This window comes from Macaca fascicularis, chromosome 2, assembly GCF_037993035.2.
Source record: "Macaca fascicularis isolate 582-1 chromosome 2, T2T-MFA8v1.1".
In the NCBI taxonomy this organism is placed as follows: Eukaryota; Metazoa; Chordata; class Mammalia; order Primates; family Cercopithecidae; genus Macaca; species Macaca fascicularis.
Window position 1 is genome coordinate 159,984,456 of NC_088376.1, and position 14,835 is coordinate 159,999,290.

The 14,835-nt window shown below is 37.7% G+C and overlaps 1 protein-coding gene across 5 annotated transcripts in view; it reads right to left on the reverse strand.

The window, feature by feature from the left end:
* SEC22A (SEC22 homolog A, vesicle trafficking protein) overlaps positions 1-14,835 on the reverse strand; it is a 70,217-nt gene that overhangs the window by 5,697 nt on the left and 49,685 nt on the right. For all 5 annotated transcript variants that reach the window (XM_074033293.1, XM_045385520.2, XM_074033292.1 and 2 more), the window contains one exon: positions 7,702-7,767. In XM_074033293.1, the coding sequence (XP_073889394.1) occupies positions 7,702-7,767 (66 nt within the window). The remainder of the gene's footprint in view (positions 1-7,701; positions 7,768-14,835) is intronic.

Consider the following 14,835-nt stretch of genomic DNA (forward strand, 5'->3'; position numbering starts at 1 on the left):
ATGTAACAAGACAGACCATACTTTGGGGCCATAAAAGACACCTCAACAAATTTAAAAGAAGTGAAATCACACAATGTGTGTTCTCTGATCACAATGGAATCAAACTAGAAATCAGTAATGGTAAGATAACAAGAAAATCTTCAAACATTTAGAAGAGAAACAATGCAATTCTAAATAATCCACAGGTCAAAGAGGAAGTCTTAAGGAAATTTTAAAAATTATTAAGAGAAAATGAAAATAAAACATACCAAATTTATGGAATACAGCTAAAGAAGTGCTAAGATGGAAATCTTTAGGAGTTAGTGCATACATTATAAAAAAGAAAATTCTCAAACCAATCATGTAAGCGCCTACTTCAAGAACCTAGAAAAAGAACAAAATAAATGCAAAGCAGGCATATGGAAGAAAATAGTAAAGATAAAAGCAGAAATCAATAAAATTGAAACCAGAAAAACAGCAGGAAAAAACAAAGAAACAAAGATCTGGCTCTTGAAAAGATCAATAAAATTAACAAGTAAGACTGACAAAGAAAAAGACAGAACATGCAAATTACCATTATCAGGAATGAAACAGGCGATATCACTACAGACCCTGCAGACATCAAAAGGCCAATAAGAGAATACTACAACCAACTGTAAACATATAAGTTTGATAACTTAGATAACATGGACCATTTCCTCAAAAAACACAAACTACCATAAATTCACTCAACATGAAACATAATTTGAATAGTTCTATAACTACTAAGAAAATTTATGACCTATTATACTGCTACAGTAATCAATACTATGTTGTCGTACTGGTGGAAGGATAGACAAAAAAATCAATGCAACAAAATACAGAACCCGGAAATGATCTCACACAAGTATGTCCAGCTGATTTTTTACAAAGGTGTAAAAGCAATTTAATGGAGGAAAAAAAAATTGCCTTTGCCATAGATGGTGCTGGAACAATATAGACAAAGGAACCTTGATTTAAGCTATCTAAGTCTCACATCTTATACAAAAATTAACTCAAAATGGATCACAAATGTAAAATATAAAACTGTAATAAAAGGTCTAGAAAAAACATAGTAGAGAAACTTAGGTTAGGCAAAGAGCTCTTAGACTTGACCACCACAAGCATGAACAATAAAAGGAAAAATTGATCAACTGAACTTTATCAAAATTAAAAACTTTTTTCTGTGAAGAACCCTGTTAAGAGGATGAAAAGACAAGATACAGACTGATCTGAAACTATTTTTTTTTTAAACATAGACTGGGAAAGGATATCTGCACACTTCCTTTCTGACAAAGGATTAATATCTAGAATATATAGCTGTCCCCAGTATCCATAGGTTTCAGGACCTCCCTCAGATATCAACATTTGTGGATGTTCAAGTCTCTGACATAAAATGGCACAATATTTGCATTTAACTCTTATCCACATCCTATTGTATACTTTAAATAATCTCTAGATTACTTTTAATACCTAATACAATGTAAATGCTATTATACTATATTCTTTAGGGAATGACAAAAAATAAAAGTCTGTACATGTTTAGTATGGATGCAATATTTTTCCAAGTATTTTCAATTCATGGTTGGTTTAATCCACAAATGCAGAACCCACAAATATAAAGGGTCAATTGTATGAAAAACTCTAAGAAAAACAGTGAAAAAACAAATAATCCAATTAGAAAACAAGCAAGGCCGGACACGGTGGCTCACGCCTATAATCCTAGCACTTTGGGAGGCCGAGGTGGGTGGATCACCTGAGGTTAGGAGTTCAAGACCAGCCTGGTCAACATGGTGAAACCCCACCTCTACAAAACAAAAAACAAAAAACAAAAAATTAGCTGGGCATGATGGCGGGTGCCTGTAATCCTAGCTACTCAGGAGGCTAAGGCAGAAGAATCGCTTAAACCCGGGGGGCAGAGGTTGCAGTGAGCCAAGAGCATGCCATTGCACTTCAGCCTGGGTGACAGAGCGAGACTCTGTCTTAAAAAAAAAAATAAATAAATAAAAAATAAAAAGATGTAGACATTTCACTGAAGATAATATACAAATGAAAAACACATGAAACAATGTTTAGCATCATTAGCTAATGATGTTAAACAATGCAAGTTAAAACCACAATGAGCTATCACCACACAAGAGTGGCTAAAATAAAAAATAGTGACAATACCAAATGTTGGTGAGGATGCAGAGAAACTAGATCACTCACACATTGCTAGAGGGAATGTAAAATGGTACAGCTACTCTGGAAAACAGTTTTTCAGTTTCTTAATAAAACTACCACATAACCTGGCAATTGTACTCCTAGGCATTTATCCCAAAGAAGTGAAGACTTATGTCCGCACAAAAACCTCCACATAAATGTTTATAGCAGTTTTATAATAGCCAATATTTTAAAACAACTCAGATATCCTTCAATAAGTAAATGAAGCTGGATGTTGTGGCTCACACCTGTAACCCTAGAGCTTTGTAGGGGCCGAGGTGGGAGGATTGTTTAAGGCCAGGAGTCCAAGACCAGCCTGGGCAACATAGCAAGACCCCATCTCTACAAAAACAAATTAGAGAATTAGCTGGGTGTGGTGGCACACACCTATAGTCCTATCTACTCAGGAGTTTGAGCCCAGTTCAAAGCTGCAGTGAGGCTATGATTGCACTACTGCACTCTAGCCTAGGTGACAGAGCAAGACCCTGTCTTTAAAAAAAAAAAAAGGAACAAATCATTGATACATATCATGGAATACTACTCAGCAATAAAAAGCAACAAATAATTGATTATGCAACAACTTGGCTCAATCTCCAGAGAATTATGCTGAGTGAAAAAAAATGCCTATCTGGCTCATGTCTGTAATCCCAGCACTTTGGGAGGCTGAGGTGGGCAGATCACGAGGTCAGAAGTTCAAGACCAGCCTGACCAACATGGTGAAACCCCATCGCTACTAAAAATACCAAAATTAGCCAAGCATGGTGGCACATGCCTGTAATCCCAGCTACTCAGGATGCTGAGGCAGGAGAACTGCTTGAACCCAGGAGGCGGAGATTGCAGTGAGCCAAGATTTGGCCACTGCACTCCAGCTTGGGTGACAGAGCAAGACTCCGTCCCCCAAATAAACAAACAAACAACAACAACAACAACAAAATGCATACCACAAAAGGTTACTGTTACGGACTAAATGTTTGTGTCCTCTCTAAATTCAAATGTTGAAGCCCTTAATCCCTAATGTGATGGTATTAGGAGCTGGGGCCTTTGGGAGGTAATTAGGTTTAGACAAAGTCATGAGGGCGGAGCCCCCATAATGGAATCAATGACCATGTAAGAGGAGGAAGAGATTTCAGCACTTTCTCTGTGTGAGGATATACTAAGAAGGCAGCCTTATGCAAGCCAGGAAAAGGGCCCTCAGCAAGAACGTGATCTGCCAGTATCTGGAACTTGGACTTCCCAGATTCCAGAACCCTGAGAAAGAAACATCTGTTGTTTAAGCCACCCAATCTATGGTATTTTCTTATAGCATTCTGAACTATGCCAGTTATATACTATATAATTTCATTTATATAATGTCCTTAAAATGAGAAAATTCTAGAAATGGAGAACTTGTTAGTAATTGCCAGAGATTAAGGAGGGGTTAGATTAAGGAAGTGGATATGGCTTCCATGAGGGATCCCTGTGGGGAGAGGAATGTTCTGTATCTTGACTATATCAGTACCAATACTCTGGTTGTGATACTGTTTTACATAGTTTTGCAAGATGATAACATTGGGGGAAACCAGGTAAAGAGTACATAAGATCTCTCTTGCAACGCCATGTAAATCTGCAATTATCCCAAAATAAAAAGTTTAATTAGAAAAACTTTACCCATACACATATGTCTGAAACTTACTTTACAAATAACAACAGAAGCTCCTTGGCTTATGATAGGGTCACATCCTGATATAGTCATTATAAGTTGAAAATATCCTAAGTTAAAAATGTATTTAATACAATTAACCTACCAAACATCATAGCTTAGCCTAGCCTACCTTAAACACGCTCAAAACTTTGGCCTACAGTTGGGCAAAATCATCTAATACAAAGCCTGTTTTATTAAAATATGTTCATTGTCTCCTATAATTTATTGAATAGTGTGCTGAAAACCAGCATGGTCATGTGAGTACCTGAAACATAGCTTCTACTGAATGCATATCACTTTTGCATCATTATAAAGTTAAAAAAGTTCCAGTCGGGGATGGTCTGTTTATACACGCCATGCGCACACACATATAAAGAGGGAGTGAGATAAAGAAGGTGTTGCAAGATGTTAACAATTGATGACTCTAAGTATACTGGTTTTTCAACTTTTCGGTAAGTTTCAAGTTTTCAAAGTAAAACACTGAAGGAACAGGAATAGTCTCTAGTTTCTTCACTGATCCTTTGCTCTATTTGAAATGTTCCATATCAAGATTAATCCTATCAGGCTGAGCTTTGGGCTTCCATAAGCACCTGCATCCTGATGAAAAAGGTGACAAACAATGTAGTAATGGCTTTTCAGATCTGATCTAAAGAGGATTTAAAAATATCCTGACAACTGGAGACAGAGCACGTTATATGGTAAAACATAATTACTTAAGTTTTACTGTGGGGGGAAAAACAGCATTATTATCACCCTGCTCATCATATTTAGAAAGCAGGAAGTTTCATACCTTTCAATGTGAAGGAAATTAGTTTTCTTCTTCTCTTTTTTAAAACATGAATTTATTTAATTCTCTCAAGTAAAAGAACACCTGAGTGACACCACTCTACCATGAGGCAACTCTCAAAACTACCTGAGGCTGTTCTGGCAAATGTAACAGAGGTGTGCATATCTACAGCGTGGTAGTCAAGTGCTCTGAAGTCACAGAGATCTGGGTTCAAGTCACTAATAAGCTATAAGAACTGTCTATACCTCAGTGAGGAGGATATAATGGTATATCCTCCTTTTTGTGAGGATTTAATGGTACAATGAATATAAAAGGCTTAACACAAAATAAGAGCTCAATACATTCTGCCATTATTACTAAGCATTTACAATTACTTAAGACAAAGCAACCAAAACTTATATTTTACAAGAATGATTATTTATAAAATTATATTAAAGCTAATACCTCAGTTTTAGATAAAAATCAAATGAGATCATGTGTATAGTTATAAAACTGAGTTTATTACATTATAAAAATTACACGAATTAGGAATTTTGCCTAGAGACAGCATGATATAGTAGACAGAACACAATACTCAAAATCAGAGACCCAGAGTTAAGTCCTGACTCTACTGCTTTCTGACTATGTGATCTCAGAACAGTACTGAAACTGCCTCAGTTTTCTCACTTTAAAAAATGAGATATTAGCCGGGAGCAGTGGCTCATGCCTGTAATCCCAGCACTTTTTGGGAGGCAGAGGCGGGCAAATCATGAGGTCAGGAGACCAAGACCATCCTGGCTAATATGGTGAAACTCCATCTCTACTAAAAATATAAAAAATTAGCCGGGCATGGTGGCGGGCGCCTGTAGTCCCAGCTACTCGCGAGGCTAAGGCAGGAGAATGGTGTGAACCCAGGAGGCGGAGCTTGCAGTGAGCCAAGATTGCCCCACTGCACTCCAGCCTGGGCGACACAGCAAGACTCTGTCTCAAAAAAAAAAAAAAAAAAAAAAAGAAAAGAAGAGAGATATTATCCCTTTTGTGACACGATAGAAATTAAAATAGAAAATACAAGAGGCCAGGCACGGTGGCTCACGCCTGTAATCCCAGCACTTTGGGAGGCCGAGGCGGGTGGATCTCGAGGTCAGGAGATTGAGACCATCCTGGCTAACACGGTGAAACTCCATCTCTACTAAAAATACAAAAAAAAAAAAAAAAAAAAATAGCTGGGCGTGGTGACGGGTGCCTGTAGTCCCAGCTACTTGGGAGGCTGAGGCAGGAGAATGGCCTGAACCCGGGAGGCGGAGCTTGCAGTGAGCCGAGATTGCACCACTGCACTCCAGCCTGGGTGACAGAGCAAGACTCTGTCTCAGAAAAAAAAAAAGAAAAGAAAAAAATATATACAATATTTCATAAAATTAAAGACTATGTGACATTAACAAATATAAGTTTTCACATTTCCTGCATGAAATGTCATTCATTATTAAATGTCAGATTTGACAGAAAATTTCTGAAGATAATATAAATGGTTAAGAAAATCAAGCAATTTTTTGGCTGGGCGCGGTGGCTCATGCCTGTAATCCTAGCACTTTGGGAGGCCAAGGAGGGCGGATCATGAGGTCAGGATATCGAGACCATCCTGGCTAACATGGTGAAATCCCATCTCTACTAAAAATCAAAAAAACTAGCTGGGTATGGTGGCAGGTGCCTGTAGTCCTGGCTACTTGGGAGGGTGAGGCAGGAGAATGGTGTGAACCCCGGAGGTGGAGCTTGCAGTGAGCTGAGATTGCGCCACTGCACTCCAGACTCCGTTTAAAAAAAAAAAAAAAAAAAAATCAAGCAGTTTTAAAAAATGGGGCCACTGGAACTAAAATGTCTAATGTCTTTATGTAAAAGTCAAATACATATATTCAAAATATGTCCCCAAAGACGTCCACTGAACTTTAGGTAGTCTTATATTTGCAGTTCTGACTCTTAATATTAATTTTTTTTAATTCAAGCTAGAAAAATGTGTCACTTATAAAAAAAGTTAGGTCAAAATGCCTTGCTTGCTGTAACATGTTTTAACAAAGACATTCTTGCATTTGGGTAACCGGTAACTTCCTTTCCTACAAATGTGTGCCTCCTCTGGCCTTGGAAATGTGACTATCAGTCTCCATGTCACCCAGGTGCAAAATCTCTTCCCTCCTTAAGTTTCATAGTCTTCAAATCCCAGTGAGTCTTCCTTCTCAATGTCTATTTTTTTCTATCCTCATTGCCATTACGATGTTAGCTTGCATTACTTTCTACCTGTAGTAATAATTTCAAACCATTTCCTTGCTTCCAGTCTCTCTGCTCTTATAGTCCATTCTATTCATTACTGCTAAATTGAATCAGAAAATCCTGCTTTTGCTGTGCCACTCTCTATTCAAAAACTTCCCCCCAAATACAAAATCCTCAGCCTAGAGTATAAGCAGAACCTGGAAGCTGAATGATCAAACACCAGAAAATCTGGTAGTCTTTTTTTTTTTTTTTTTTTGAGATGTAGCCTTGCTCTGTTGCCCAGACTGGAGTGCAGTGGCGTCATCTCGGCTCACTGCAACCTCCACCTCCTGGGTTCAAGCAATTCTCCTGTCTCAGCCTCCCAAGTAGCTGGGACTACAGGCATGCATCACCATGCCTGGCTAATTTTTGTATTTTTAGTAGAGGAGTAGAGGCAAGGTTAGCTGGCCTTGAACTCCTGACCTCAAGTGATCTGCCCAGCTCGGCCTCCCAAAGTACTGGGATTACAGGCATGAGTCACCACACCCAGCCTAGGAGTGGTCTTTACTACCACAGGCAGATGACATACCACCACTGAAGCCTCAGCACAGGAAAAAGGTTAACATCAGATTCACTGGGATCTATGTCCACTCAAAATGGAGATGTAGGTCACAAAGTTAAAAGAGGCTCAAATTAAAAGAGAAGCAAATAACTCAGAGTTTTAATAATTTATTTAAAATGCACAATCAATTGTTAGAATTGATACCTGAAATAAACAATAATGGAAAGTGTTTCTTTAAAATGGAAGAAAACCTACCTGGTAAAGGCAGGCTGCTGTTCCAAGGAAAAATGCAATGATGTAATTAAAATCATCACCATCACTCTGCAAAAGCAAAATAAAAGATTATTTTTGTTTCTGGTGGGAGCCCATTTCCAGAAACAATCCATCAAGATAGGCTATAACAATGTTTACACACAGTCAAAATTGTCACACACTGGTATATAAAAATTCTCAAGAGTCCTAAAATGAAAACATAAAGCACATTCTAAGGCCTAAAGAGTGTGAGGTAGAGGTACAAGTGTTCCTCTACATTTTGGCCACCCCCATCAATTTCATTCCACTCAAAAGAGGAAAACCACTGGGGAAAAGTTCTGACATACTGTTAAAAGCCTCTCATCCTACTACTAAAAAAATCACGTACAAATGTACAACGCCCCAGTGGCTGACAAAGTTACTCTGGCTCACTAGGGTCATTACTTGACTCAAATACTGACAAACTTTACTACTAGTAAGTATATCACCGAATTGTCCAATAAAGTAATGTGATACGATTTTCTAAAAAACTGTGAAAACTGAAAAGCTACTATCCACTAGAGTGTGCTAAATCCCAATGAGAAAAATTAAGACTAATCAGTCTTGCATGCTATGCTAGAAAAACAGCCACCCAGAGGAAAAAGATACCTCATGCATAGAATGTCTCTGCAAAGAAAACTAATGGAGACAGGTAACAACTCATGCTTTCCTATTCCTTTCTGGTTCTTCTTAAATATCTACATTATCAACTTCTTTCAATGTTTTTATACAGTAAAACATAAAGTCCGGACAGGAGCATTACATTTTTTTTCTCTTCCAGGCAGGAGCATTAATTTGGCCCTTATCTTAGAGAGAAAAAAATCTCTTTATACGATGAAAATTTCTACAAGACACAGAAGAGTATCTCATTATCATTTCTTCATAAAATAGTATAAAGGGAAAATTTCTTTTGCACTGGTTATTGGGCAACAGAACAGACTGTAAGGCAGAGGAGAGCTGGCTTATCCTAGTGAGAAGATCTTAAAATAGGAACCACTCATCTGTCTGGGATGCTCAGGCCTGTTGCACCCCAGAGACAAGGAAGGTCAACATGAAACCTTTCCAGTGTAATAATTCTAAAACTTTAAATAAGTTCTGCTTGATTATTTTTTCTTTAGTCCTTTAGTTTTTAAATGACCTTTTTTCTGATTATAAAAGTTCATGTTCATTGTAAAGAATCTGGAAAATACAGCCTATACAAAAAAGAAATTAATATAACCTATAAATGCTACAACTCTGGGAAAATTACTTCTAACCTTTTCATGTATTTCCTTCCAGCCTTTTCTGTGTATGTAGATACACTTTTAAAAAATAGATTGATACTTTCATATACTACTTTTTAGTACTTCACATTACATCATAAACACTTTCCCAAGACAGTAAATATTCCTCAACCACACAATTTGTAATGATTATATAACCTTTAATTGTGGGGATATACTATAATTTACTGTCCTACAATTGGATACTGTATTTTTTCTCTAAATTTCGACTTTCTAACTCTCTTAATCACCCTTTTTCTCTTTCTCTTTTCCTTTTTTTTTTTTTTTTTTAATTTATGAGATGGAGTATTGCTGTCACCCAGGCTGGAGTGCAGCGGTGCGATCTTGGCTCACTGCAACCTCCGCCTCCCAGGTTCAAGTGATTCTCCTGCCTCAGACTCTCAAGTAGTTGGGATTACAGGGGCGTGCCACCATGCTTGGCTAAGCTTTTTTTGTATTTTTAGTAGAGATGGGGTTTCACTGTGTTAGCCAGGATGGTCTCGATCTCCTGACCTTGTGATCTGCCCGCCTCGGCCTCCCAAAGTGCTGAGATTACAGGCGTCAGCCACCACGCCTAGCCTTTGTTTATTTTGAGACAGAGTCTTGTTCTATCACCCAGGCTGGAGTGCAGTGGCACGATCTTGGCTCACTGCAACCTCTGCTTCCCATGTTCATGCAATTCTCCTGCTTCAGCCTCCCAAGTATCTGGGATTACAGGCATCCGCCACCATGCCTGGCCAATTTTTGTATTTTTTAGTAGAGTGCGGGGTTTCACCATGTTGACCAGGCTGGTCTTGAACTCCTGACCTCAAGTGATCTGTCTGCCTTGGCCCCCGAAAATGTTGGGATTACAGGCGTGAGCCACCGCGTCTAGCCTTAAATGCCTTTAAAACACTTAGAAGCATATTTTTACAGTCAGTCAGACTTGGGTTCGAATCTTTACTTACAATCTGGGGCAGTTACTTAACTTTAATTTCTTCTTTTGAAAGCTAAAAGTTGTAGAGATTAAGTGAAATAACATTTGCAAATACAAAGAAAAGTAACTGGTACATAGTAAATACTCAGAAACATTCACTAACTCCTCTCTCCCTGGGGTTACTGTCTGCGTCATTTGAAAAATCTTTAATTGATAAAGAGAAGACTGCCTATTAGCCTATTCTTCCATTTAATAAATATTTATTAAGCATTTACAAGCCAGGTACTTTGTTACTATCCCTAGTACAGAAAAGAGTTAAGTCCGGCCAGCACAGTGGCTCATGCCTGTAATTCCAGCACTTTGGGAGGCTGAGGCAGGCGGATCGCGAGGTCAGGAGATGGAGACCATCCTGGCTAACACGGTGAAAACCCATCTCTACTAAAAATACAAAAAAATTAGCTGAGCATGGTGGCGGGTGCCTGTAGTCCCAGCTACTCAGGAGGCTGAGGCAGGAGAATGACGTGAACCCGGGAGATGGAGCTTGCAGTGAGCCAAGGTTGTGCCACTGCACTCCAGCCTGGGTGACAGAGCGAGACTGTGTCTCAAAAAAAAAAAAAAAAAGAAAAAGAAGAGAGTTAAGTCCACATCAAATAAGGAGGTCACTCTAATTAAGAAGGCAGATACGTAAATCAATAATTACCACCCAAAGTAATAACTGATGGCACAGGTGTGTGTAGAGGATACTAAAGGAGCCCAATGGAGACACATCTAATTCTGCATAGAGAAAAAAGAAAGGCCAGGGAAGGCTTCCTAAAGGGAGTAAAGCTTAAAGTCTGGGTCTTAAAGGCTGGTCTTAAAGGCTGAACCTGGTAGACAAGGTAGGAAGATAATCAAAGGCAAAGGAATTAACATGTACTGTGTCAAAGAGGGAGGAGATTAAGATAACTCAGAGGCTTCTGGTTTACGCAATGCTTGAATGATACCATGCACTAAGTTGGGCGTATAGGAAGAAAAGTAACTCAAGAGCAGAAAATATTGAGCGCACTGTGGACATGCTATTCTGGAGTTGCTAGTGGGACATCCAAATAATTATATTTAGCAGATATTTCAGTCTGCTTCAGGAAAGAGTTTGATCCAGAGATCTAACTTGGCAGTCTTCTATTTTAATAGTAGTTAGTTAAACAAAAGGCCTATGACAACCAAGTAAAAATCTCAATTCTTGATTAGCTCCTAGATGAGAGAGAGGAATAAAACACTATATAGAACATTCTGGGGGCAACTGTGGAAATTTGAATACAGATTTTCTATTAGGTAATACTATACCAATGTTAAATTTCTTTGGTGTGATTAAGAGGATTATGATTACGTAAAAGAATATCTTAGCCCTTAAGACATACATATTGAATTCAATTTTGCAATAAACTGAGATGATACCTACAATGTTAACTTTCAAATGACTCAGTAAAAAAAAAAAAAAAAAAGAAAGAGAAGGAAAATGGTAGGTAGGTATATGGGGTGGATGTTAATTCTACCGTTCTTTAAACTTTTCTGTAAGTTTGAATTATTTCAAAATAAGATGTTATGTGGTGCAGGGAAAGGAAAACACAAATATTTAATACACAGTCATGCAGCCACTAAAAAGAACAGAATAGGTCTCTGTGTACTGGTGTGGAATAATCTCCTACATATTTTTAGACTTAAAAAGATGCAAATTAGTATTGAATATGTTATCATTTCTATAAAAATTTTTTAAAGAATTGCATAAGTAAATATATAAATACCTATATACTAGCATATGCACATAATCTCCCTAGAAGGATGACTCTGAGGAAGAAAATTAGGAGAGAATTACTTTTCTGTAAAAATATCAACTCTTATAGGCTTTGAAATTTTTCAAGCGCATATTTTACTGCATGTGTGTGTGTGTTTATGTATATATATGTGTATTTTTTCAAAAAGGCCATTATGAAAGTAACCAAGAAGAAGGCATGGAGTTGGAAGAATACAAAGCCAAGGACAGAATACTGGAGAATGCCACTATATAAAGGACAGGTGGAGGAAGAAAGTCTATTAAACAAACTGAGGAATAGGAAGAGAAACAAGGAAACAAAACAAAACAAAATGGGAGAAAACGGTTTCACAAAAATGAACGGATAAGAGATTTGTCAAGAAGAAAACTGTAAATACATTAAACTATTAACAGTGTTTTGTGTCTATGTTTCCTGAAATAAAATTTATTTTTTGAAATTAAACAAGGAAATGTTTAAAAGGAAGAACATAATGACAGATGAGGCAGAGAGGGTACATAAGACTCGACTCTAAAGAGTAGCTGCTGTATTTGGCAACTGAAAGGACACTGGTGAGCTTAATGGTGGATATCTAAGAGAATTACAGGAGTAGAAAAGACATCATAGTAGACTAAGAAATAGAGGGCAAAGGAACAAGACAACAAACATATTCTACTCTCTCAAAAAATCAGAAGAGAGCATATGTAAAGAGGCTTTTTTGGTTTTGTTATTTTTTTGTTTTTTTAAAGAACAGCAGGGCTGAGGGAAACGAGCCAGTAGGGAAGCGCAGATGAAATGTAGGTGAAGGAATAGCCAGAGGTTGGAAGGTGGGCAGAGGACAGCAGCAGGGACAAAAGTGGGGGTGGACAGTGCTGGGGAAACAGAGACAGGGAGAAAGGCAGAGGAGGGGAAGAAGAGGGCAGAGGTAAGGAGTTCCAATACGAATCTTTATGAATGTCACTATTCACCTTTAGGGGATACTAGAGTACCAATGTATTGCTCTGAAAAGAAATAAAGTAAATTTTCTTTTAAAGATAAGGATGGGGCCAGGGGCAGTGGCTCATGCTATAATCTTAGCACTTTGGGAGGCCAAGATGGGAGAACTGTTTGAGGCCAGGAGTTTAAGACCAACCTGGCCAACATAGCGAGACCCTGTCTCTTTAAGAAAAAAAAAGATGAGGATGAAGGTAAACAAAAGCCTCATATAGTAGCCACACAATGTATTAGGAGGATACTATTAAAATGTTTATAATAATTAGGGAACATTTACTTTTTGATATTAAGTGAAAAAAAGGACATAACGGATATATGTGCCTATATGAAAATCTGGGGATAATTTTTATTTTATTCTTTATACATTTCACCCAATTCTTTTTTATGTTATTTTTATTTATTTATAACTTTTTTATTTTCTTTCTCCATTTTTTAATGTTATTTAATCTTTATTATCTTCTATTTCACGGCACTGTCTTGTATGATCCCCTAATTCTTTAACAATGAATTAGCATATAATCAGAAAAAATACTTTTATTTCTTTTGAATGAAAGTAGACACCACATCTTAGCATAGATATGTCACTAAATAAATGAAAAAGTTCTGTTAAGTATTAGCAGGGACATAATTTCTTTTCTTTTTTTTTGAGATGGAGTCTTGCTCTGTCGCCCAGGCTGGAGTGCAATGGCGTGATCTTCGGCTCACTACAACCTCCGCCTCCCGGGTTCAAGCAATTCTCCTGGCTCAGCCTCCCAAGTAACTGGGATTACAGGCCCCTGCCACTGCGCCCAGTTAATTTTTATATTTTTAGTAGAGATGGGGTTTCACCATATTGGCCAGGCTGGTCTCTTGGCCAGGCTGGTCTTGAACTCCTGACCTCGCGATTCACCTGCCTCGGCCTCCCAAAGTGCTGGGATTACAAGCGTGAGCCACCGTGCCTGGCCAGCAGGGACATAATTTCTTTAAAAGGTATTAACAAGTCTATAGGAAAGAAGATAAGAAATAAAAGCAAGTTGATGACTTCTGCTTTGTAGAAGCTTTTACAAACAATTTTAGAATCAGAGAAATCTTAGACTGCCTGTCCTAAGACCTAAGAAATGGTCCCTGGGCTTATGTAGTCTAAAACCTTCATTTTGCAGAATTGCAAGATGAGATACAAGAAGGTAAAACAACCCATGTAGGGTCACAAAGTTAGTTACTAGCAGATGGGACCCAGGTATTTTAACTTCCAGGCCAGAATTTCTACTGAGATATCAGAAGATTCCATTTGTTTTCTAATGTGCCATACGCAAATTACTTTCAGTTTGGTATTAGCCTAATTAATGTAATCATTTCAAGGTTGATCCTTAAAGAAATACATGTAATATAAGCCAAGTTTATGCCTTCATAAGGTATCAATTCACAAGAAACTTATTACCATCTCTAAACTCAGCAAAGTTAGGAAGTGAAAATACTCTAATTTATATATTACTGTGGACACCAAAATAAACTTATGAACTTAAAAAAACTATACCCATCCTAAGCCTCCTCAGTCTAAACTTAGATACTAAGAAGAACTTCAGTGCTACATATTTGAATAAATCCCTTGCTATCACCCTATGAGGCAGTTAATAATCTGGAAGAAACAAACTTGTGCTGAATCTTCAAACACCATTAATAATATATAAGAATGCTGATTCATGTGGGTCCTCAAATTTAAATGAGCCTCAAGATACTAGAGATAAATGTAGCAGCCATTTCTAGCATTCGAAAAGAGTGTTTAGAATTCATGGCTTTAAAAAAGTAATCTTTAAAGTCTATATATTACTCACACTCAGGAAATACATGACATATTTTCAGTCAGATCTAAAATTATAATTCCCAAATAAGTCCTTTGCTCTTAAATCAAGTATCAGAGAAGCAGTAAGCCCACTCAATCTGGGGTACTGCCCTTCCCCCTCTCCTACCACCACTGTGATATGAGTAACACCACTGTAGGTAACTTCAAAATAGATAAAACTTTAAGTCCTGTGTCCTGGGATTTACACTCAAGTCTTCAGAGCAGACCACCTCAGAAAGTTCAACCTTTACTAACCAAAAATTATCTAGAGTGACATTTGAGATTATTCCTAATGAAAATGTAATGATCAACCAGAAAGAA